Genomic DNA, 25,717 nt, shown 5'->3' with positions numbered 1-25,717 from the left:
TCCCTCTTTGGGCTAAATAAATTCCTTCAGTTTTTGTTCACGGGTTGGGAGGAGAGGGGGGGATAATTGTGACCTAAGCTGGTAGATTGATTGAGTTGTTTATTTGGTTGTTTTTACATTTCCCTTGTGCTCTTTCACTGTGAGCTGTTTGGACTGAGTAAAACTCTAAAAATGGGGGAAAACATTTGTCTCGCTGTAAGGGCTGTTGTTGCTGGCAGTAGTCTAGCAGGTCTGTGTGAATTCTTAGTTGTTTTGTGACCTGAATGTTTGCTGTGAGTAGGTGGTTGCTAAGAGGATGTGCCCACTTTTTCTAGAAGAGCAGGTCTGTGCTTTGAAGAGAAACCAGTACTAGAACTGGATTTTAGTCTAACATCAAATTAGAAGCCTGTTATCAATATTTTATACCAATTACTAGGTGTATGGGTGCAGCTTTTATTGAGAGTGTATGATGACTGGTTTTATTATGCCTGGTCATGTTTTCTGAACACTTAAATGTGACCTCTGCCTTGATTTAGTTGACGTGTGTTCCAAGAAGGTAACAACTGCAATGACAGCTCTTTTCTTAGGTTGTAAACTGTGGACAAGAGAATACGTACCTGTATTTTGAATTTTCTTTTAGAGATTTCTCCCTGCAAAGCAGTTACCTACTTGATTCTTTCAAAATTAGGGATGTCTTTAAAACATTTTTTTCTTAAAAAAAATAAAAATTGAATTATTAGGTTCTGGCATTTGATAGATGGAATTGATACAAAAAAGCTTTGAAAAAATTTGTTCTTTTTATAATGCTAATTAGGTCTGACAGTGTAATGATGGCAAGAGGTGGTTCTCTCACAGAAGCAGGAGCTACATGTTTGCAGATATTGACAGTTCCTTTTAAAGGATGTGTTCGTATGGAGAAATTCTACAAAAGAGCTTAAGCTAGAAAGTGAAAACAGGTTCATGGATATAGAAATTGTTTCACAAAGAGTTCTGTGAAATGGCTCTAAATCAGACTGGACATTTGCACAGGTCTGGCAGGTCCTGGCACACGCAGTGGTTGGAATGGAAATAGGATTCGGAATTCATTGCGTAACCTAGCACCTAACTACTGTAGCGTATTTCTGTTGAACTTTGGTTCTGAGAGAAGTGAACAAGTAGTCCTCAGCGCCCCACAAGAAGTAAATGGGTAACGCTGTGGTGATAGCTGCTCATGTGGTACCTTCATCAGGAAGTTTTTACTTCAGATGTCTGAGAGAATTATTTCCCAAGCACTGGAAGCCAGCCCTCCTGTCTGTTAAAACCACAAACATGGAGTTTAAAACATGGAAGTGATCTGAAACAAAGCGGTTTTTTAACAGACTTGATTTATCCAGAGGTTTTGTCCGTTACGCTTCAGTGATCTGTTACATGACAGATGATTAATATATGTATAGTTTGCAAGAACAAATAACACTTCAAACAAAACACAACTTTCTTCTTCTTTCCTAGAGCTCCGCTGCATTCCAGGGCAGTTTGCGTGTCAGAGTGGAACCATCCAGTGCATCCCTTCAAGTTGGCAGTGTGATGGGTGGCCCACCTGTGAGGACGAGAGTGATGAAGTTGACTGTCCAGGTAAATAAAGCTGAGAAGACTACTCATCCCAGTGTCAGCTTGTTTTGCAGCAGTACTTAGACTCTTTAAGATCACTTGCTTATTTTTATTCGAAAGTGGAGATTGTTTGGTAGAACTGTACCTGTTATTAACAAACTTTGAGTTGGCTTCTCTTCATTTTATGCAACTAATGCTACAAACAGTTTTTTGCTTGTCTGAATTGCCCTTCAGTTCTTACAGTCTAAGTAGGTACCCTGGAGATGAGGAGAGTTTGTAGTCTAAAAAGAGACTTTCATGACAAGAAAAAAATCATGTTGCAGTTAAACCAAAATGACACATAGGCCTGTGGTTAAATTCAAAATTCCCCTTTTGGCTGTATGAGTGTATCACTCAAACTGTGCTGGGTGACATTGTTGGACTTAGGTGGGGAGCTGGTTTTATTGCTCCCTGTTCTGATTATGCTTCTTGTGCTTAAGTGGAGAACTTTGTTCTGCCAAACAAGCAGAACAGTTTACTCTTCATAAACTCTTTGTGATCATATGCTTTCAGGAGCCTGTCATCAGCACTGGTCCTCTGCTAAAACTACTGGATACTGAGCTGGCTTTAAAAAAAACAAGCAAACAAAAATTTTTGATTGTGAATATGTAATCACAATTTCGAACATTTTCATTTGTTCTTGACAAACAGGCCAGTGCAACTCTTTTTCTGTGTGTCTTAAAAGTGAAGGGACCTGAAATGTTTTTTGCTAAGAACAACAAAGCAGGAATCTGAGAGTGTGAATTCACCTGGGGCATAATTCAAAACATTTATCTCTATAGTGTGACTAAATTAAGTACAAAAACTGTTTTAAGGAGTTCTTTGCCACTAAACTACTTCATTTGCTTGGGAGAATCACATGAACTTTGTGGTATTGTCATCACAGCATTCAGCCTGTCATGATTCTGAGTTTTGAGCTATTTTTAGAGAGATGCTACAAAATAGTAACATAATTAATATGTGTTCAATGCTCTCTTTTGAAAAATTTTGGCTGGTTTGTGTGAGCTTATATATTTGCAGCACGGGGGAAAAAACTCTTGGTAGTTTCTTATGACATTGAAAATTAGGCTGTGCCTTTGATATTGTGTTTAAGGATATTTTTTATGATGTGAATGTCCTAAAGAAAGATGCTTTTATAATTGTGCTGTTAGTCTTCTTTTTATCTAAATTTGGCCAAATGAGAAAAACTAGGGACCTAATAAAATTCTGGAAGTTAGTGGAAGTCAATGGCTAGGGGAGAGCAGAGTCATGTTAATGTTTGGATTTACTCAAAGAACACTGAAGGTTTCACTTGTGCCAATATTGGAACATCCACATTAGTTGAAAACAGTATTTTTTTTCTTCCCTTGGTGCTTGGTGTATTAGTTGGCAATTTAAGTTGTTGCACTGAGGGTGCAATAGGATGATGTTGACTTGAGGACTGGAAGTACAAAGGCCATTTGGTATATGGCTAAGAAGAGGATTTTATGAAAGTAACATTTCTTAGTAGATAGGCTCTGCTTTTGTGTTTGGGATGTAGGTCTCACTGGACTGTCTGACCTGAAATGATGAGAACAGCTTTAAATTAAGAAGTGGAGACGTGTGGGAGAGACTTAATTCATTGACATGCCTGTATGCAGGAAGAGGAGAAGAATGTGCATAAAGAATACTAGAGGGGAAAATGATGGACAGCATAGAGAAGGAAAGTATTCTGCTTGTTGAGAAGGGTAATTGGATAAGTAATTGGTGAAAAGCTGTGCTCAGTAAAACAGCCAGAAAGCTGGGTGTGGTGTTTATGAAAGAAGTGAGATATTTGCACAGTAATGCAAGGTGTGTAGCCAGCAAACCAGAGGAACAAGAACTACTGGTGTAGGATGTAAAAACTCTATTATAGCTGTAACAAAAAATTGCAGGGATAGCATTGTGACCTGAAATGGGCATTGAAGGGCGGGTGTTATTCAGAACTGTCAAGAATAAGGACAGGTTGGTTTGCTGGTGTGCATGTGAATGGTGTACTGGAGTATGAAAAGGAATAGCATGAATGAAAGTAACTCTGAGGCCAGAATAAGTTAAAAAAACCACAATTTTCTTATGCTGGGGAAAGCAATACATATGTGAACGCTCATGGGAAGGACTAAGTTCTGGAGCTAATGCTACTAATAATAGTAGCACATAGTCATACTCAGGAGTGATAACTTTCTTTCTTGGCCACTGAATTAACAAGAAATGATGCAACTTTAAATTTAGAAAATACCTTTGGATTTAGATGAGCAATCGTGAGATGATTCAAGTAAATTTAAATACTTTTTAATTAAGGTTCTTAATTTCAATAAAGGCAGACTGAACACTAAAAGAACTAGTTAGTGAAGCCATCTGGACTTGTGAAACTTGGAGAATTAAAATATCTTTAAATTAAAAGGTATGAAATCTCTCTGAAGCATGAAAAGAAAGCTTGCAAGAAGGGGCTCTGAATGTTATTGGGAAGCTTGTTGTTTTTCAGCCTTTCAGCTACTAATGGCACACTCCAATGTGAGCCACTTGGAAAAGATCAATGGCAGTGAATTAGGGATTTGTGGTGGTGCTGAAGGTGTGACTGCTTAGTCATGTTGGTATTTTCAAAGGTTTGGTACAAAGCCATTGTAAGTTATTTGGCACTGTTGGTTTAGTTCACCTTTTTTAGGCCTGATTTCATTCATGTTAGTAACAAAACTCCTATTAAAATAAGAGAATCATTAATTAATAAATTAGTTTGGTAATCGCGTGTTGTCTGAAGTATGAGAAAAACCCCAAACCCAAAGACTTTTTTGTGAGAATAATTTCTTCTGGCATTTTTTTTCAGAACACAATTAGGTAAGACATTAATTCATTGACCATCTGAATAAGTATATGAAATGCCTATTTTTACTAGACAATATATTTCTCGGAATATAGGCATCATAGCTGGTTTTATTCTTACTGTCTCTTTTCAGAATGACTATTTTCCTTTAAAACATGGAATTCCTTTCAGTCCCAAACTAGTGATGTGTAAAGTGCTGTTCCCCCTGCCCTTCCCACTAGGCACGCTATGTTAGTGGAATCTGCAGCAGTGATTACCCTCAATTTGTCTCTCTGGTAGACTAAAACCATTAGCTGTTTGCTCTTGTGAGCATACTAAAAATTGCTGGGAGGGTTTATGTAACATCTGCCTGCAACTCTCTTCTGCTTAAGTGGTGGAGACTCATGAAATTTGTGTACTGTTCCATATCAGCACTAATTGATCCTAAAAATAGTTTATCCCAAAGTGGTGTATTCTGTAAAATGGTAGAAACAGGCATTAATATCTTAAACAGGGACTTTTACAAATGGGAATTTATTATTTCTTCTCACTTCCTCTTACATATCTATACAAGTAATGAAAGTAGTAACAGAACTTTTCCACCTTTATGAAAAGGTTCTGTATTTAAGCCTATAAGAAGGAAGGGCTCTGCAGTTTGTCTTTTACTGCTCATTGGATTTCCAGCTTTGCTTTTACCAGAATATCAGATCAGCTTCTCCAGATATCCTCTCTTCTTTGCAGGCCTTCTGGTCAAAACTCAGTTTCAGCAGTAAAGACTAGAGCAGGGTTTAGTATAGATCTGGCTGTTTACCTCTGTTTTATTCTTATGCTACAAGCCTGATGTTTGTTTCCATTATGTATGAACAGAGAACGGATATCTTAAATTTTCATAAATCTTATCCATACCACTTTTTCGTCTTGCAGTTATATTGGTGATGATTGTTTCCTTCTTTTAAGAAAAAAAAAAAAAAAAAGAATTCTTCCTAGGAATAATTGATCAGACTGTGCTGTCAGCTGTTCTTGGACTTCTCCTAGCACCTGAATTTGAAAAAATTCAGCTCGCCCTGTAGTGCACACCCTTGCCTACTGCCACATTCTTCCTTTAAAGTATTTCTCAGTACTGTTTTCTAGACCTGATTGGTCAGAAACAAGAACAGTGGAAGTTTCAGTGAGCTGAATTCGTAGGGATTTTTTTGCCCCCCCTGAGTCTGAGGCCACAATCAGCCCTGGACAACTGGCCGTCCTGGTGGCGCTGGTCCTGGAGCAGCAGTTGCAAGCAGTGGCTGGGTTTGCAGCAGTATGAGCTGCCCTGCAGTTCCGTGGCAAACAGAACAATTTTACATGTTTTTATCTTGAGATTGGGAACCTCGTTTCATACAGAAACAATCTTGCTAGGAAGCTAACTGTAAATGCTGATTTGAGCAGCATCATCTTTTAATGCTGCTCTTAAGGACTTCCCCAGCTACTCTATCAGGAGGAAACGTGCAGACTTGGAGGTCACTTGTCCCAGCACGTGCACAGTCTATGATCTTTGAGTCTGCAAAGTCTCCCTTGTGGAACCAGCTGAAGGTATGGCCAGTAAGTGATAAAGCAGCAGCTGCAGCAGCACACTGTTTTGCAGTGATCATAAACAGTTTAGTGTTTTGTTTTGCCAAGGATACTGTGTTTGGTTGAAGTCACTTTTGACATTTGTGCACTTTTTTGTGAATCTCCTTTTTTAAAGCTAGATAATAATAATAAAAACCTTTGGTCATTTCCACACCTTTTCTGAGTCCTTGCTGAACTCCTGTATGATTTACCCTACTTTGTGGTGTTTAAATTATAAGCTTTTTACTGTCAGTCTATTACTTTGAATAGTGCTCAGCACAGCAGGATGCTGTTCTTGGTTGGCATCTATTTCCTAGCATAATATAATTGATAACACAAAACGTGGAGCTGCTTGATCTGAGAAGAATCACTCCTCTCTAGGGACTTCTGAACTATATTTCCAAATCTCTAGGCACAAAACTGGATTTAATCCTGAAACTGTCTCACCTCTCAAATTACCAGATGGAATTAAAAGCTTTCCAAGCTTTTAGTAGGTAATATGCTGGACAGAAAATTTGAAGCTTAGGGGACAAGACAGCTTTTAATACAGAGAGTCTGTTGTTTTGAGAATCTGTGTTTAACCAGGAGCAACTAAAATCTTGGAACCAATAAGATATGACAAGACCTGATTGCTTCACAGTTTAATTTTGACATAATTTGATGTAGTATTTCCATCCTTGTGAAGGGTTTGGCTTGAGCGACTTGTCTCCTGTGACACATTAATTCTGGAAACTAGTTCAGCTCCCCAAATCCCAGTGTTCACCCCTTTGAGTCCTGACCCTACAAGGACCTCTCTGTATTACAGTCAGGCCCTTAGTGCCATGATATAGTAATTGGAGTTGGATCAGGGGTTGGACTTGATGATCTTGGAGGTCTTTTCCAACCCAATCTATTCTATGATTCTATGATTCTATGATTCTGTCTGCCTGCCCTTTTTTTTTTGTGCAAAGCAGACATCGGGGGGGGTGTGTGTGTGTGTGTGTGTGTGTGTGTGTGTGTCAGTCAGTCAGATTGCAGTTTCTCTTCTGGCTCTTCCAAACACAGTTTTCCATTTGGCGTCATGTTTGTTCCCCCATGCAGTGCTGCTCGCCACACGTACGTTCTAGCCTGTTCTGTCTCAGCTGGTGCCAGCTCTCACTTTTCTGTGGTCTCAGCTCATGTTCCATTTGCATTATTTGGCTTTTTTGCTTCCTTTTACTTGGTCTGATTGATGGAGTCACTGAGGGTGTTGGAAAAGGAGCTTTCTGCTCTGCTTGTGTACTTGACTTCCCCTGATGAGGCTCCACGTGCAAAGAAAGCCTTGCTGAGATACTGTGGATAAATGCTGCAGAGTGATCTCCATGGATGTATACAGAACACTATGGGCAGCTTAACTGAATTCTCTCCAGCCTCTACGAGTAGTGGGCAGTCTCCTGTTTCTTTCACACTTAAACCTAACTGCATTTTCCCCATCCATTTTTCCTGTTTTCCCAACAGAAACTTTTTCTGTCAGTTGGCAGGGCTGTGCTTTGCAGGCAGCAGTGACAGTCCTTGTTCACCTAAAAGACAGTTAGAAATGTAAGCAAAACTTCTTCCCCTTCCAATCTCTTAATTTTTGTCCTGAACAAATATTGAATAGTTTTGATTCAGATGTGAGAAACTTTACCCAATATAAAATGTAGTAGGAACCATCCAGTGTGGCGTATTCAAGGGGAGGAAAAAAAAAAAATCCCATGAATTTTTCCTTGAACCCTTTTTCCCCCCTTTTCCTCACCAACTAACAAGCAAATTACATTTCTGGTATAATTGTACACAGTTAAAGGAAGCAGAACTATCTGCCTTAGCTAGTAAAAATACTACTGTTGCTGTTATTGCTTGTAGTTGTATTATCTTGAAAATTAGAGGTTTTGGAAAATAGCTGATCTTCCAAAATTTGATAGTTTTCAGAATGTTAAGTTTGCACATATGCAATAAAAATTATGGCTTTTCCTTTCTGAAACACTCAAACATGGTTCTGTTGTCATCTTCTGGCTTAGGTTGTTATCTTAAAGCTTAGTCCATGGCACTATTAATTTATTTTTAAAGTTAAAAATATTTTTATAAAGGAAGCAGGAACAGCAAAGCACATAGAAAAATTTTCTGCAGAGTATTGAAAAAGTACAATAGGCAACCATTCCAGATACACCTTTGCCACCAGAATCTGCAACAGCTTTTCATGGCAGTCAGGTGACTTTACTGCCCTGCAAAAACTTGTCATCATTGCTTTTCTCAGAGACCAAAAAGTCAGGTCAGATAGAAGCAATTTAATATTTGAAGAGCACCCATTTATTAAGCAGCTGACAGTGGTGGGTTTGAAGAAGTGACTTGTGGTAGCTGCTTTCTGCCTCTCCAGTTGTGCCTGGTTTCAGCGGTGAGTCTGCTGACAACGGGCAGATGCTGAGGAAGGAATGAGTGTCCCACTTCTCCTCCTGGGTGAGGACTGATTGAACTTGCTTTGTTTGGCATCTGTGTCACTATTTTTCAAAGCATCCAGTATAAATTCCTTCAATTTAAGATGTTAGCCTAAGTAACCCTTTCTTAACCTCGTGTGTTAAAACCTGTGAACTTTGGTTTTGTTCCTGGGGGATGTAAATTGTTAAGTCCTCGTGGGTGTTCTGTTTAGCCACGGAGGGTCAGCCATATGGTGTTGCATCTGCTCTCACTTCTGAAAGGGAACTAATTCTTTGTGTGTTTGGTTCTTACTGGTTCTTTGGGTTTAGTTGTTACTGTTTAATGCCATGGGAAAATAGAGCTTCCTGTGCTGAGCTCAGTTCATCCTTGATAAAGCATTCAGCATTAGTTAACATTATTCTTAAAGTCTTACTGTAATTAAAGATTGGCTTTTTTAGTGTCTCAGTATCACTCTGAATATCACCGTGTAAATACTGCTACTGAATGACTAGCATTAAGAACAGTCAAATTCTAAAACTGAAATAGATTGGTCCTTAAAGTAATAAAAAATAATCACTGATCTTCACTGTCATATTATTTTACCATTTTATGTCCCCTGAAATGTGTACTAACTGAATTTCTTGGCAGTAACTTCTTGCATGTTATAAATAGTGTATTTTAATATTGAAGAGTAGAATTACTACTTTATTCCTGTAAGGCCATGTGAATGTATTATGCACAACCATTTCTTAATGGGTGATCTCTATAGACATGTAATTTCTGGGATAACATGATAATTAAATATCCCTAGCTTATCCCATTAACCCAGAGCAAACTCAGTCTGCTAGAGGCAGATGAATGCAGAGCTATTCTGCTGTTCCTGGGCTCCAGCTTGTGTTCCTTTTCTTTTGCTCGTCACTGCTAACATTTTGTTCCAAGTGATGGGTCTTCTGGAAGTATTTTCTCCCAGGTAATACACCCAAACACTCTGGGTTTAAATTATCATGAAATTGCTGTGGACTTCTTGACATAGTTTTGAATATATTTCAAACAGATGTAGTTAAGCCTGTTGAAGACGACCATGTAGCTCCACTTTATTTGGGACTATGGCTGGTTTATTTGGTTTAGCTGGGCTAAATAAAGCTAATCAGCTTTAAAGGACAATAAGCTGATCTTTTATATAGAAGTGAATGTCTGCATAGCTCTTTGTGCTAGTTACACTCTATTACCTTTAATAACATACTAGATATTTCTAAGGCTTACATTTTTATGTTCTTAATTTTTTCTCTTTTTAAGGCTAATCTCTTGTTTCCAGATTAATCTTCCTCAGTACTCATCTCTGTCTTTCGCAAGGGTTCTTCCCCACCACCACACCAGCTTTCCTACTTATGATCTTGCTAGTTTTTCTGGCTGTGGCCCATCCTGCAGCATCTCCACCTCAACTGTGGGCTCCTTATTTACTCCTGGTAGGCATGTGGAGCCCCCAGCCCCTTTTCTGGAATCCCATCTTGCACTGTGTTCTTCCCAAGTTACTGAATCCAGTTGTCACATCCACCTGTTAGAAACCCTGACACTGAGATGAGGGTGTGGGTGTTTTTTATCACAGAAATAATGAACTAACATTTCCTTTAGAAGCTTGAGAGTGAATGAAAAACCTTGTTTTTATGGCTGAAGATAGGTTTCCTTTCTGCTTTTAATTTTGTCCTAGATTTCAGAGAATGTGTTGGAAAATGTATTGGAAAAGTTACCTTATATCCTTGAGCACACAACTGCAAAACGAAGCAGCTAGAAAGTGGGTAGTTCTTTAAACAGAAGCAGATAAAATGCACTGGGGCTGATGCATTTGCTGCAGCAGTTGAAATTATGAGCATCGAGTCCTGTGTACAACTGCAGGCTGTTGAGAATCTGCCAGGATATTTAGCTTACTCTGCAAGACTCGTGCAATGGCTTGTTGGTTCTTTTGAATTGTAGGTATTTTGGTTACGTAGCATGTAAAATGGACAAGCTATTATTGTAGGGATCTGCAGTCTTTGTTTACCTGACTGTGTAACTTGTCACTGGTGTCTTCAAACCCAGAGAAAGTTTAATAAAATTAAATCAGCCTTTGCTTGCATCTTTCACCAGTACTGACTATTCCTTCTGGTCTCAAGGCTTGACAGGGGACCAGCGAACTTACCATGGGATGGAGAATGTGGACTCCAGGCACAGCCGAGGAAGAGGAGGAGAGACAACCCGCTTTCACACTGTCAATGTGGCACAGCCTGTCCGATTTAGCAGTAAGTTGCAGACTGGGAAATCTGGGGCATCTTTCTGCTAATTAGTTTAGCAATTTAGGCTATTTTTTTAAAGGATAAATTAATAGATTTTTTTTCTTGCACAGCATTTTGACCAAATTTTATTCACACACAGTGCTTTTACTCCCATCAGTCAGTCAGTAATCTTCCAAAATACCACTTCAATGTCATCCTACCCTCTCACCTGCAGCACTGCTAGTGCCACTGTCGGCATCCCAGTCCCAGCATTATCTAAAGCGTCAGAACTGTCCTCCAAGTGTCCTTCCTTCTGATCATAGCTCATAGTGACTGCTGCCTCTGAATCTCTCCAGGTCCAAAACATCTAGGTCTCCCCTGCCTTCTCCCTCTTATCTTGGTTCCCTCTTTGCTCCAGGGATCATGCAGTGATTTGGGAATGTGAGGAATATGGGACAGCACTGATTAGCCTTGGAAGGAGGGATGGGACAGGTTAGGAAGAGGACACGGGAGGAAGACAGTGTGGCAATAATTGGGAACAATTGCTTTGGACTATGGTGATCTTCTGAAAAAGACAAGTGATTAGCAAAGTAAAAATTCACCTCTTGGTTGATTTTTTTTTTTGGGGGGGGGGAGGGGCAGAAATTCTTATTAAAATAGATATTTTTATTTGTCATGGATTCTGGTAGCTAAATTGTGTTAGTAAAATTTATAGAGGACAATCAAATTAGAATTGATACAGCAATATGTAATGTGCTCTGCAGTCTGATTGATACTGTATTCTGTCCCATCTTAGTGATGTGAACAGTAGATCTTAAAAGACCCCATATAAATAAAATATAAATGGAGAATAAGGAAAGATAATTAAAGAGCTTAAAATCTAAGTTTGTATATCGTTATTTGGTGATAAAGATCACTGTTTCTGAAGGGAATAAAGAGGCTTGAGAGCAGCAACTCTTTGAATGCATGCCATGAACATAGAAGAGTTTGTGAATTTAAAGTTCCTTTCTTAGGTGTTGTGCAAAATTAATACTGCAAATGCAGGTGCTAAAATAATATTTAATGTCTGTTTTGAATTTCTTCCACCTGTCTCTGTGTTTCTCTATTAGTTACCAATCACCCCTGAGAGTGCCAGTCAAAAGCCCTGGGCCTGTTTCATTCAGAAATGCCCTGAGGCTTTTGTTACATATTCCCTCAGTTGAGTTAATTGAGAGAAGGCAGAGACAGCAGCTCACAGCGTCACCTTCTTGCTTCCTAAAGATCCACTTTGCAGTGATGTTTTTCCAAAGCCAACAACAGTTGCCCCAGAACCCCTATTGTCTTTATTGACTGTGGGAGCAGGGTTATCTGAATACTGCTGAGACTGTTTTAAAAGTAAGTTGAAAACTTCACAGCAACTTGGATGTATTGCTAACCACGTTATAGAAAGACAGAATTATTAAACTGGCCACCTCTGTTGTTTTTTTTTTTTTTTTTTTTTTTTTTTTTTTCATTTTTTTTATCTGTTTTTACTAACGCAGAGTACAGGGGAAGGATCACTTCCCTGCTCCTGCTGGATGTGCAAGGAAATATCTTCCACAGTAGATCATCAGTCTTAATTAAAGACTTTAAAGGCTGTCACAATACAATGAAACACTACCAGGAGTTGCATCTTTTAAAATGCACTTTAATTTTTTTTCCTTTATTAAAAGCTGTAGTAAAGTAAGTTTTCTGTGATCTGTAATGCATGCAGCTCCTCCTGATGAGGTGGAGTGTACACATCCAAGTGATTACACATTGCACTGTCATAAACTGATTAGGATGCATTATCTTGAAGATCCTAATTTGGGGGGGATGGTTTCCCTTCTATTCTTCATGTTTCCTAGGAAAGTGCCCAGCAGGATGGCACCACTATGAGGGCACAGCCAGCTGTTACAGAGTGTATTTAAACGGGGAGAACTACTGGGACGCGGTGCAGACATGTCAGCGGATGAATGGATCCCTCGCCACCTTCACTGCAGACCAGGAGCTGAGGTTTATCCTGGCCCAGGAGTGGGACTTGGAAGAAAAAACATTTGTAAGAAAGGATCAGCATAGGTGAGTAAGAAGAAAAGGACAAAGAACCCATATTACATGAGAATGGTTTGTGTGTGATACAAATGCTGATACATCACTTTGCTTAAAAAATCTAATGGTAAAATTAACTTCAGGTTAATAACACAGTATGAACTGGTTGGCTGTCTGGCAGTGGCCATCTGTATTTTATGTTTCAATTAACGTTAACAGGCTACAATTCAGCAGAGTCTTTCTGTCTTCAGGCCGTCTCAGTAACGTACTTGCATTCTTGAGCTCCAGCAGGGAAGGTGGATTTTACAATGACTTACTGCTGCACTACCTCGTATAGAAATAATTATTTAAATTTTTCAACAGATTTTTTTGTTTCCATTAAGTCCCAGTGGCTCTAACAAAGACTGCAAGTTTGAGATAAGAATGAAGTAAAAAGCCATTTTGAGTTGCAAGAACTATGTTCTGGTGGCTTTAGATATTTCATTCTGTTATTTCACAACAAACATGATTCCTTTTTTTTTGCCTGTGGGGTTTTTTGTCAGTCTCATGGACTGCCATGACAGATCACCAGCGGTGGTTCAGTAATGGTGTATCTGTCTCTGGGGAGTTAAATGGTTTGATCTGGAACAGGCTGATGTAAGTTGTATATGTTTATAAAATATTTGACTTCTGGATGCTTTTATGTGGTTTTTGAGTTAGAGATACTGAAGTGGTACCATAACAATAGAATAAGGTGCTTATTATGAGTAGAAATAAAGGACATGGTGACTTATAATTTGTAAACATAGAAAACTATCAAGTATTTTCCTCTATTCTTCAACTGTAGTCTCTCTCTCTCTCTCTCTCTCTCTCTCTCTCCATTGCCAGTGTGTGGGCTGAAATGTTTAGGGAAAAAATAATCCGAGTGTTTTAAAAGTTAGCTTTTAAGCATAAAGACACTGGAAGGTTCTGTGTAATTTATTTTAATTTGTTAGTATGTTTTTGGCTTGTAGCTTTAGAATCTAACTTAATTTTTTTTTTTGTAGGTTCTGGGTGGGATATCAATATGTGATCACCAATCGAAATCACTCTCTAGAAGGTCACTGGGAAGTAGCTTATAAAGGTAGGCCTCTGAAATTATTACTTAGTTAAATGGCCCATGGAAACTGTCTTAAAACATGAATATCATTTGCAAGAACAACGTAACTTATTTCAGTGATAGAGTTTACATAGTGTAGGGGTACAGCTTTGCTTAACAGTATCAAAACGGAAGAGTTTTAGTGCACATCTTATTTTCAAGTGTAAGAAGTTCCATGGTTTTTCACCTTGACATCTTGTGGAAAGAACGTCTTTTTCAGTTTATTTGGGCTTTTCCCTTGATTAAACTGAGAAAAATGAAACTACTCTATAGTTTCTCGTTCTTTGTGGTGAATGTCTAGATGAACTGCTGATTCCTGATTCTGGTATTTGCACAAACTACTGTAGGATGTTTGGGGGTTTTAGCTTTTTAAAAATGGGTAGATTTTTATATAGTTTAAAAAAATCTTGAGTTTTGTAAATTACCTAGATTTTTTTTTTTTAATTTCAAAGTACTTCAGATAGTTTACTTAAACCAAGACAAAATTTGCCTAATACTAGAAATAAATTCCAGTTTATATAAAAAACCTGAACATTAATCTGATAGGCGTCACCGGGTGATGCCTTTTTCAGTTGCAAAACAAGCAGCTCCCTCTGCTGAAAATGCAAAGTTATGTTTCCTTACCTTTTATTTTCAACTAATTGAATTGAAGGATTAGTTAATCTTAAAGTCATGATAGGAAATCTTATATGTAGAATTGAATGAATGAATGAATGTCTAAATGCTGTACTGGTTTAGGTAATGAAAAATTTAAAAGGGTTTTTTTTAAGCCGCAGCACTATGAATTCCAGTGTAGCATGTGAAAACTAATCTGAATAGTTTTCTTCTCATGCACAATTTTCAGTTGTGGAGAATCTGGAAGGAAAAATGTCCATTAGGTACAGATATATATTTATGAACAGAATTTTGCTAAATGGTTGGGTCTTGAAAAAGAATTCCTTTGACACATGAGAAGTGGTAGAACCCTGCCTAGCTTTCTAATGACAGTAGTTGTTTACTGTGCTGCCATACACAAAAATACTAATTTATTTTGTCATTTAAGTGGACAGAGTTGACTGACTATGCAGAGGAAGCTGCCTCTTCTTGTGGAGGCAGAAACATTTTCATTACTTCCTTAAAGTAAAGCACCTGAAGATGTCTTTGGACAGCAGGGAAAAGGAAGGGAGGAAAGTAAACTTTTTCTCATAATAGACATTTCTGGTCTGGACAAAACTGTTTATATAGGGAGGTTTCTCCTGTAAAACTCATGGGGAAAACAAACAAACAAAAACCAGCACCAACAGAAAAAAAAAACATTTTTAAAAGGCCTATTCTTTGCTCTTTGGAATGCTGGCTGCACTGCCATCTGCTGACAGAGCGTTTGCAATGAGAGACATACATTACCGAAAAATCATGATACCTGTTTTTATCGTTTTATTTAATTTGAAGCATTATATAAATTTAAGCCTTCTCAATACCATCTATTCTTTTGTTTGTAAGCTTTCTATTTAATAAAGGGATATCTGTATGAAGTAGTGTACATAGTAGTACATAGTAGCATTCAGGAGCTTCTGAAAAACTTTATTTAAGCTTCACTGGCTTGTACGGAGACACTCTGAATTCCCAGTATCTGTTTGAAAAGTGATTTAGGGTCCTGTAGCTCGGAAACTTTAATTCATTATTGGGAGATGTGGGAGGTAAGCCTTCAAAAAATGATAGTATAACCTAGTTGCATTTAAAAAAATTAAACAAAAAGCCACCATACTGAACGGTGTTTGAAAGGGCCACCATGTGAGAAGACTGCATCATATCTCCCATTAAGTCCTGCAACTTTGCATGCCAGCAGATTTAACTAGTGAAGTGAGACACTGGTCAGAAACAACATTTTAAAACTTAAAAAATGCCCTCAACACCTCTTGTACTGTTTGGAACCCATCACAATACAGTCTCTTAACAATGAGGTGGGTTGGGAGGACCAAATAGTCTGTACCACCAGTGCGGCAGCAAAAGTGGTGTTGTAGCCTTGTTCTCTGCATAGCACTGCTCTGCACTCTGAATGAGTGCCATGGGACTTGGGGGAGCAGCTCTGCAGTGCACAGGACAAGTGTACACACATCTTTGGAAGCACTAGTAGGTGCTTGGAGTGCCAGGTACAAGATTGGTATGGGTTCTTGCTCCATTAGATGCAAGCGTCGCCAAACTCGGTGTTGTTTGAAGGGGTTTGTAACTATTGGCAGGCAAACCCCGTGGGACTCGGGAAAGCAGGACTTGTAGAGATATCAGAACATCACTCCTACTGGTGCAGAAAGACAAAATTACCCAGTACTTTGAAAACAGCAGCCTCTTCTCTCTGTGAGTCACCTCTTCCCTCCCTGCTGTTTGCCTTCCCCCGGAGGAATGTTGCTAATGGAAGCTGAAGGTAAAGGACAGTAGCCTTGTAGCAGAGTCAGCGTGCATGAAATGAGTGACATTACAGGGCCTTTCTAAAGCTTTGCATACCCACAGGCTGCTTATACCAATGCATCTTGTTCTAGGCTCTTCAGAAGTATTTTTACCCCCCGACCCTATCTTTGGTTCGGCTATGTCTGAAAATGAAAACGTTCTTTGTGGCCAGCTGCAGTGTTTCCATTTTCCTACCCTGCGGCACCATGGTTTACACAGCTGGTATGCTGAGAACTGCTATGAGAAATCTTCGTTCCTCTGCAAAAGGAGTGAGTTGGTTTTAGTTCAGTGTTAATTATATTGCCTGTTTAAATATGCCTATAACAAATATGGGAAATTGGTTAGTTATCCTTTCTACCTTTTACCCAAAAAAAGGCGTAAGGTGGGGAAAAATTAAATTTCTGCTGGTTTAAATAAATGAGAGCATTATAACGTGAGGTTGTCAGCCACAGTACAGATTTTCAGTAAAAAATTATTGTTAAGCTGCTATATCAGCCCCAAAATAAAGTATACATGAAAAAAAAAAGTTTAGAGAGAAGGTGTCTTATTAGTAAATATCACTCCTAAATTTTTAACTTCACATGAAAATGAGGAAGCACTTATTTCTGATTTATTTTGAATATAGCAAATTCTAATAAATTGTTTCCAGACAAATATTGGAAGTAAGGGGTTGGGGAAGGGGGAAGTGAGTGGAGGTACTGACTTAAAGTGGGAAAAAAGGCTTTCATTCTGTATCTTGCATTTCTTTACTCCAAAAGGCTTTATACTAACAGGAGTATTTGCAGTATTTTCAGGTAGTATTTAAGATACCTGATATAGTTGATGCTTCTTTGCAAGAAGGAGAGAAGTTGTTGAACTTTTATTGCAGTTCTTGAAGTTTTTCTAGTTTGCTTTTTCTTTAAAGCAGGAAAAAAAACTTGCAGAATGGCAAGGGAGGAAAATTCAGCCCTTCTTTGCCTGCTTTTGCACCTGAAATACTGAAAATTAGGAAGACAGGATATTGCCTTGTCTTCCTTGAGATATAATAAAAATTTGGAATCTGCTATTGAAGGACTTGTGTTTAGTCAAAATGATGATCAGAAGATGACCTTTTGGTCCAGCTTTTCCTAAGTATGAGCGGAGAGGGAGGGAGCTGCAGCAGGCATTGACAGTGAAGCTTAAACTCAGGCCACTTGCTTTCCTGTTTCTTGGAGAGGATGCCTGCGAGTCTGTCAATTCCACTAAATACTTAAAACTCCCTTTGTCAGTTTTGAGCAGTAAATCATCCCTGTGTACCACCAGACTATCCATTATTTTCCCTACTACTTGGAGATTCCTTTTCAAAGTTACTTTAATGTGAAGGTGTGGCTTATAACTGGTGATCTTCTTGTGTTTACAAATGACTTAATGTCACAGAGCAAACTGGACTCCTGTCTGGCAGGCTCTCAGATGCTTTAATGTTGATGTGCATTTCTGTTCTAGGCCAGACTTGTGTTGATATCAAAGACAACATTGTTGATGAAGGCTACTATTTCACTCCAAAAGGGAATGATCCCTGTTTGAGCTGCACGTGTCACAACGGTGAACCTGAAATGTGCGTGGCTGCTTTGTGTGAACGGCCCCAGGGGTGTCAGCAGTATCGCAAAGACCCTAAGGAGTGCTGCAAATTTACATGTTTAGACCCAGGTGAGAGTTGACTGCTACAGTTTTGTCAAGAAAAATTATTTCAGTGCTCAACTTGCTTATTTTTGGGTATAACTGCTTGAAACGATGCATCCTTTCAGTGCCTTGATATTGCTGGATACAAACACCTGGTGGGGAAAGATCTCAAATCAGGGGAAATGAAACACTTGACTGTGGCTAGAAGTAATTTGTCATCCTTGATGCTACTTATATAGGAGCAGTAGTAGCTTATTTTCTGTATGGAGGTTGACACTGCTGTGGACTTTTAGTAGTGTGTCTTGCCTGGTTCCTTTGTCATGCTTAGTTGTCATGAAAAGACTTTTCTCTTGAGCACTAATTAAGCATCTTTTTCACATGAGCATTTATGTGTGTGGAAGTTTGCCTGCAGGGATCACGTGGGAAAGAAAGTTTATAAATTTATATAGAGAGTTTCAATAATAATCAGGACGTGCAACCTTCCTTATTGGATTTGGCATATCAGTGCAGCTTCTCATTTTGGATCAGTAAGGCCTTTAGTTGACTCTGAACTGTTTGTCAGTCACCATTTGGGGATGTAGATTTTGAGGGGGTTATTTTTCTGTAAAGAGACTTGAGGAAAGAAATTTATTTGGAATTTACTGTGAGGGTGGTCAAATACTGGAGCAGATTGCTTGTGGAGTCTCCATCTGTGGGGATATTCAATGCCCGATTGGATTCTGTCCTGGGCAACCTGCTCTAGCTGATGCTGCTTGAGCATGGGTTGGACTAGATGATGTCAGGATGTCCCTTCCATCCTCAACCATTCTGTCATACTATTATTTCCTGAAGTATTTTAAAATAACCTGATCTTAGAGCTGAGTGCACTAAGAAACTGTTGTTCTGAACTTCTATGGAAAACACAGAAAGTCAGCTCTTCCCATCAGAGGCTTCTCTTTCAGTCCGTTAGAAAAAACGGGTACTTACTGGCTTCCAATTTGCAGTCTTATTTGTCTTCACTACAGAAATTAATCATTAAAGGCCACTGACTCCTCCTTGTTGTAATTCACATTTGTTCTGAGGGTTAAGCTTAACAGATGTTCACAGCTGGTGTTACAGGTTGGTTGGTGAAAGAGTGGGGAAAAAGCAGGAGTTTCCTCCCACTCTTATCAGCAGAGTTAAGACTTTGTCTTCACTTTTTTTATCTTCAGGAATAGTGTCAGCAAAGCATCATAGAGCAGACAAGATAAGATGACCTGGGATAACATCGTGCTGTTCTCTTTAATCCTTGCTTATTGCTGTGGGTCTTAACTATGTATTCCATGAATACTGATTTGAAGAGTGTATTTTACCACATCCTTTCTGATCCTTAAGCTCTTCTTTCTGTACTGATGCTAAATAAGACTGTTTCATTATACTCTTGCCTGAAGTGTTCTAGTTTTTTCAGTAACTTAGTTTTTGAGAGAAAAATCGTCAAGCAGTTGTCAAACTTCCTTCGTAATGAAGTTACTTCAGCTAGTGATAAACACTAAAAATTTTAAATGAAGCATTTCAGTTTTCCTTCTGGGTTTTTATAAATGACTATTCCAGATGACAAAATTAATGAGTTACTTTCTTTAATCAGCATGTATTTATCTTTGTTCAGTTCTTACATATATCTTCCCTAAGCTCTGTTGCAAAGGAAAGAAAACAGTTTACTAATCAACAGTAAGTAAATTAATCGCCCAAGGAGAGACCGAGGGGAAATAAATCCTGCTGTTGGGTTGGCAGGTAATCAGCTCTCACAGTGTGAGTGGGTGAGCAATGATTGCAAGTGGATACCGAATATTACTCAAGGACTTGATAGTAGGGGATTTTTTCAGTGGTAGGAGTAAGATGAGCAATCACAGCTATACTCTTTGAAAGATGCTTGTCCTCATTTAGTTGAAGATAAATAGCAGAGGAAAATCTTTCATGTACTAATGCTGAAACCAAGGTAGTCTGTCTATTGCCACTTCATGAATATGGTAGAAAATATTTTTTCTGTGTGGCTCTTGTTTAGACAGACCTGCAGCTCTTATTTGTGCAAAGGTAATAAAAGAAATAAAATACTTTGAAAGAGCTGATGGTGCAGAAGCTTTTCTAGTGACTAAGCTGGTGCAGTTACAGGGTGTTACTACTGTAATGAGTATAAAACAGCCTTTCTGAAATAATCTATTTGTATTTATGTGGCTTGGAAATCTCTGTGATGATTTATCTTGTTCTGTACAAGCTGGGTCTTTGTCTTTTTTTTAATCTGGATCTTTACTTGACAATAGTTTATCCAGCCAAATGGGTTGAATTTTAGGAGCTCTCACAGACTGGGAGCAGTGTGGTAGATGCCCAAGAAGCCCCAGAAGATCCAAAAATGGCAATGGTAGTTGGCCTAAAGAGAACACATGGAAGTCAGCCTTTCTGCCTACAAGATTGCATCATGCTCACCTGCGTGTAAATTTTTCTTAAGTCACTTTATTTAAGGCAGTTATTAGCACTGATTTATGATGTTCATGAACTCAACATTGCCATAAAATGGAGGAGGAACAAAGGCAGGTCTGTGGTGTTCAGGAGGGTGTGTTGGTTGGTAGGTGCATGACTGCATCGCTTGAAGCTCTGACAGCAAGAGTTGCTAAAAGGTTTGACAGCACAGAGGCTTTTGTACTGCACAGCCAGATTTGAGAGGGTGTAATGTTCGAGCTCTATGTATAGTGCACTATTAAATGAATTTCTTGTTGCCAAGAATGCATTATGCAGTAAATACCAACCTGTTAGCCACGTTCTTTAACGATGTATAAATTAATTGGATTTTTCTGTTACTAGCATTTGTAGCAAGTCAGTACTCTACAATTTTTGTGAGGCTTTTAGCTTTCCTTTGTAAAGAATGTTTGTTACAGATTTAGCTGCTGTTAGTGAAAGGAGAAGTATCGAGAGAGCTGTGGTGGGTGTGGGGAAGGAGAGATGGCCAGGATCTGGCTGGTTGCTCTCGGAAGTGCAGTGGCTGGGGAGAGGAGTTTGTAGCTGGTAGTGCTTGTGTCCTGTAGCAGTAGGTGACCAGGTTGTGCAGCCCCTTCATCTGTCTGGGATCCACACCTGACCTGGGCGAGTTTCTCATTCAGAGCTCTTTAATGGAAAATTGGTGTAAAGAGCACAGCACAGTCATTTTTAGGTTGTTTTTCTTTGTACAGAGTATCTGTATGTGTGCATGCTACTTAAGCATAACCAAGTGTGATTAGTTGAATTGTGAAAAATTAATACCTCTCGTGTCTGGTGCTGGTACAACAGTGATAATTTGCTCCCAACAGCCTTCCAAGTGTGGATCTAGTTAGCAATGGTATAGAGCTCTTAAAGTCCTAAGCTCCTGGGTCTGTTTCATGTTCTGCTTGCTTTCTATGTGATTCTGTGTGCTTCTAGTAAAAGATTTAATTCCTATTTACCTTAATCTCTTCAGTTCCTGAAAGATGATTATCATGTTGATTCACCTTTTTAAGGTATTTTTCGTTCCTGTCACTTAATGGTACTAACCAAAATACCAATGACATACGGAATTCAGATGACCACATCTTAGTGATAATAACAATGCTTAGAGATTTTGTTGTTGGAAATGGAAAAGTTAAGATGTCCAGAAGTCATGTAGAAATAGTATGTAGGTATACCAGTTCTCAGGCCTTTCCTATAGCTTCCAGGCCTACTGTCCCATTTAGTAGAACATCATCAGCCATGCCAGGGAGACAAGAGGATGTGCAAATGCCATTAACCTTTCCTTTTCCTGTTTTCAGAGACCTGAAGCCTTCAACATTTTGTCCCTTTTGCTGATTAAAATATTTTTAGAAACTTTTAGATCTTCTTACAATAAATAGATAAATCACCTGATGATTCATAATTTTCTTACACTTTTGAAATATAGAGAAGCGTTAAACCAGGCTAATGAATCTCCAGTCTGCATTTATCTCTCCATTACTGACAGAAGAACATCAAGAAAAATTAGTCTTGAACAAAAGTAACAAGCTCCTTTTACATGTTTTATGTAACAGATGGCAACAGTTTGTTTGACTCGATGGCCGGTGGGATGCGGCTGATTGTTAGCTGTATTTCCTCCTTCCTCATCCTCTCTCTGCTGCTTTTCATGGTCCACCGGCTACGCCAGAGGCGGAGAGAGCGCATAGAATCTTTGATTGGAGCAAATTGTAAGTAGCCTGTGTCTGTAACAAGTCTTGATCTGAGTAGTGTATGTGCTTCAGAATAAAAAGAGCAGAAGAAACACAAGTCTGTGGAAAACATCAGTGGAAGTCTGGTTATAGATCTAGTCAGTGCTGTACCCAAATGTAGCTCTGTGCTGGCTGCCTGGACTGGTCATGATTTGTACAAGTTTTGGTTCTCTGAACCACTCCCCACTCAAAGAAAAAACTTCTATATCAACACCTATCTTGTGCCTCGTGCTTATTATTGACAGATTGATGTATGTAAAGGTGAGAAATCTCATGATTTTGCTTGATTCTGCCTGTGTGTGTGCTTTGGTAGGTTCTTCAAACTTTACTTTTAAAATTAAAAAGGTTCTTCAAATTTTACTTTTAAAATTTCTTCTAGCCGATAATGGAAAAATATTTTTTGTTTGTATGTGGTCAAAATCTGAAATATCTTCTCTGTGTGAATGACCTCCTTAGTTTGAAGAGGTTAGATTCAAATTTGGATGTTATGCAAAACAAGCAGGCTGGGAGCAGGTGTAACTGCAGTGAGTTGACTTGTACAGGTTATGTAGAATTTTTTAGGTCTTCAGGAGACACAAGTTCCTTGGGTGTGAAAAGAGGAAAAAGGTGTTGAGATCTGCCTTAAATTGAAGAAGAAAGCATGAGATAAAGTCGCTTACTTTTTCTTTTTTTCTCTCTTTAAATAGTGCACCATTTTAACTTGGGCCGCAGGATGCCTGGCTTTGATTACGGTCCTGATGGTTTTGGAACTGGCCTTACTCCACTGCATCTTTCAGATGATGGGGAAGGTGGGGCATTTCATTTCCATGATCCACCTCCACCCTATACTGCTTACAAGTATCCAGATATTCAACATCCAGATGACCCACCTCCTCCTTATGAGGCTTCTGTGAATCCAGACAGTATCCTTTGTTCTACTCCAGGTATGCAGGCAATAACTTATATTTTCTTCATCTTTTTCATTTTGGCTAAAGAGTATATTTTTTTTTAAAATATAATCATGTGTTTTAGTGATTGTGATGGGAGAAGATACTTCACAATAAAATCTCCTATTTCTGCAAGGGAAAAATCTTTTGTTAAAATGAATCATTAAACCTGTTTTTTCTCAAAGGTCCTTTGGATCATCTAAATTACAAGTGGAATCCATGCTGCAAGCAATTGAACTCTTAGACCTTACCTATTTTCAAGCCTTACCTTGGATAGGTTACCTGGTTACCTAGTTTCCACTATGCTGGTCCCTTTTCTGTTCTTTTGGAGATAGGTCTGTAGAGATTGGTATTAAAAAGTAGAACAAATATAAAGTACAAGACATTTTAAATAAAATATATCCAGCATCTTCTCTCCTCTCCACCTCCCCCACCCACACCCCCAAAAATTGACCAAAAATACCACTTTCTAATGATTCACCCAGTGCTCTTCAGTTTTGCAGCTGCGATATTCACATACTGTAGAAATTATTCTAACTTGGGATTTTATAGCAGCGTATCTCACAAGATAAGTGAGCCTGATTAGTGCCAGTATCTTATTTATATATCAAAGCTTTATTTTTGCGACATAATTTTCCTCTTTTGCAGTACCATCTCTTTGTGCATTAATGGAAAACCAGGAAAAACTCAGAGCTTCCAAAAATACAGAGAGTAAATCTATTTGGGAATGTGAAATTATATACTTCATGTTCTGATTCTGCTTGGTTTTTGTCCTTTGCAGATGGAGTTCTTTCTCAGACTGTGCAAAGCAGTCCTCCATCACTAGGAAACTGTGATGTATCCCCACAGCTTACAGAGGGATCACTTCCTCCCTCAGTTGGTCCTTCTCCAGTGGAGCTGGAAGACTCTGCTGACAGCAGCACCTTTCTTGTTCCTCCTGACACACCGCTAAATGAAAACACACCGGCAGAAACTCTTACAGGCAGCCGTCACAGCCACTGTTCTCTCAATACCATCGTATAAAGGAGTCAAAAGCCGACTGCCGGTCAGAAATAGTTCTAGCAACTGTTTGCACAGACAAACACTAATCCGAGGTTTGAACTCCAGAAGGAATCTTCACTTTGTTTTTTGAACACTACTTTTATGTTCTAGATTAGGATCGTGCCTCTCGTTTTCTGGCTGTCGTTATTCATTCACTAATCGGTTTGTTCTGTAAATATGGATTGTATAACTGCTCTTTCTTTCCATTGGCTATGGAAAAGAGTGCAGAGAATTCCTTTGACTTCTAAGGAGGTGAAAAATATAGGTAGGTTTGGTTTTTGGTTTTTTGTTTGTTTTTGTTTTTTTTTTTCCTTAACCTGAGAGGAAACAAAATCTACATCAGAAAAAAGCTGCTTGGATTTGGCTGGATACTGCTGGACCCAGGGAACAGATGATGGAAAAGGAGGGTGGGGGCAGTCACTGTTCAGTCAATTGCTTTCTCTCTTGCTTCAGTGCTACACTTAGAAAAGGCAGAGAAGACAGAACTGGGACAGGACAGGGGGCTGGGGGCCTGTTTTACAGAGCAGGAACACTGAGGAGCTAAAACACATGCCACAAAGTAAGAGTTACACTGTATAAAACACTTGGTGTTTTGATCTACCTTGCTGTTTCAGAACACCATAGGGACTGGAGGATGAATATCTACACAATAGGTCACAAGTGAGTACTAAGAAAACTAGGATTTGCAGTTACAATTATTTGTTGTTGGTAGCTGCAAAATCTCACGTTGTTGGGTAAACTTCTGGCCCATAAAGAAAACTGGGTTTGTATAATGCTTGTGTCCCTTCAGTAGAATCCTCCTGTGTGTTAGGTAGTACTGTAGGGAAGAGATGGGGAGCAGTTAACTCTGATGCAGTCTGACTTCACTGTATGAAGCACCTGTTTGTTATAATCCCATAAGGAAGACTGAGGTATTTTTCTTTGTAGTTTAACTCCTTTACAGTGAACAGTTGCACAAAACTGGCCTGGATAAAAGACTGTTGTTCTCACTTCTCTTATTGCATGCTATATTTAGCATGTAAGTATGTTCCTTCCCTTCCATTTCACTTCTTTACACTTCTACAAATACAATTTAAAAACAGTGATCAGCATGCACTGTACATGATATTTAATTCCAATTGGACACTTGTTCCTTATCTGAGTCCCATTGCCAACCCTGTTGTAGGGATTTCCTCTGTGGCCCTCAGACCATTTATCCAGGTCCCACGAGGGGTTATAATGAGATTAGTGTACTTAAATCAATAAAGCAGTTTGCTTCAGTCTGATATGTCATCTTAAATTTCCCCCTCAGATTGAACTCCTAGTTTACTAAGTTGATTTACAGATGTCAAAAAGATTCATTCACTCCCTCACTAAACACAAAGTCAAGCACTGTTGCTTTTGATAATGAGCGCAAGATAATCTTCACAGGTGATTCTAGATTTAAGTTTGGATTTCGGTGTACAAATAACCTACCCTTTCCCCTCATCCTCCTCTTGCCTCTGCTTTTTCTTGACTCACTGTAGCAGTCAGCAGATGAGTTGAATTACAAGGAATTTGTAAAGAATGCCCCTTGTGAGTGTTCTTCTGTTACCTTATGAAGGGTACAAACCTAGAGGGAGAGGAAGAAAACACTGTGTGTGGGGTGTGTATGTGATCTATTTTTCTAGTAATGATGCAAAATCATACTTGTATGACAAATCCTA

General features: G+C 38.9%; 1 protein-coding gene across 1 annotated transcript; it reads left to right on the top strand.

The window, feature by feature from the left end:
• Positions 1 to 1,467: 1,467 nt before the first annotated feature.
• DGCR2 (DiGeorge syndrome critical region gene 2) lies at positions 1,468 to 24,252 on the top strand (the record flags this gene model as incomplete). The annotated part of the gene is made up of 9 exons (XM_010165070.2): positions 1,468 to 1,590; positions 10,546 to 10,671; positions 12,510 to 12,720; positions 13,716 to 13,792; positions 16,321 to 16,497; positions 17,690 to 17,893; positions 21,892 to 22,044; positions 22,752 to 22,988; positions 23,773 to 24,252. Coding segments are annotated over 9 exons (1,550 nt in total), but the record flags the coding sequence as incomplete, so codon positions are not given.
• Between the last annotated feature and the right edge of the window lie 1,465 nt (positions 24,253 to 25,717).

Source organism: Antrostomus carolinensis, unplaced genomic scaffold, assembly GCF_000700745.2.
Source record: "Antrostomus carolinensis isolate BGI_N321 unplaced genomic scaffold, ASM70074v2 scaffold23933, whole genome shotgun sequence".
Classification (NCBI taxonomy): Eukaryota; Metazoa; Chordata; class Aves; order Caprimulgiformes; family Caprimulgidae; genus Antrostomus; species Antrostomus carolinensis.
Note: the sequence above shows the minus strand (reverse complement) of the source record. Positions and strands in the feature narration are given on the sequence as shown.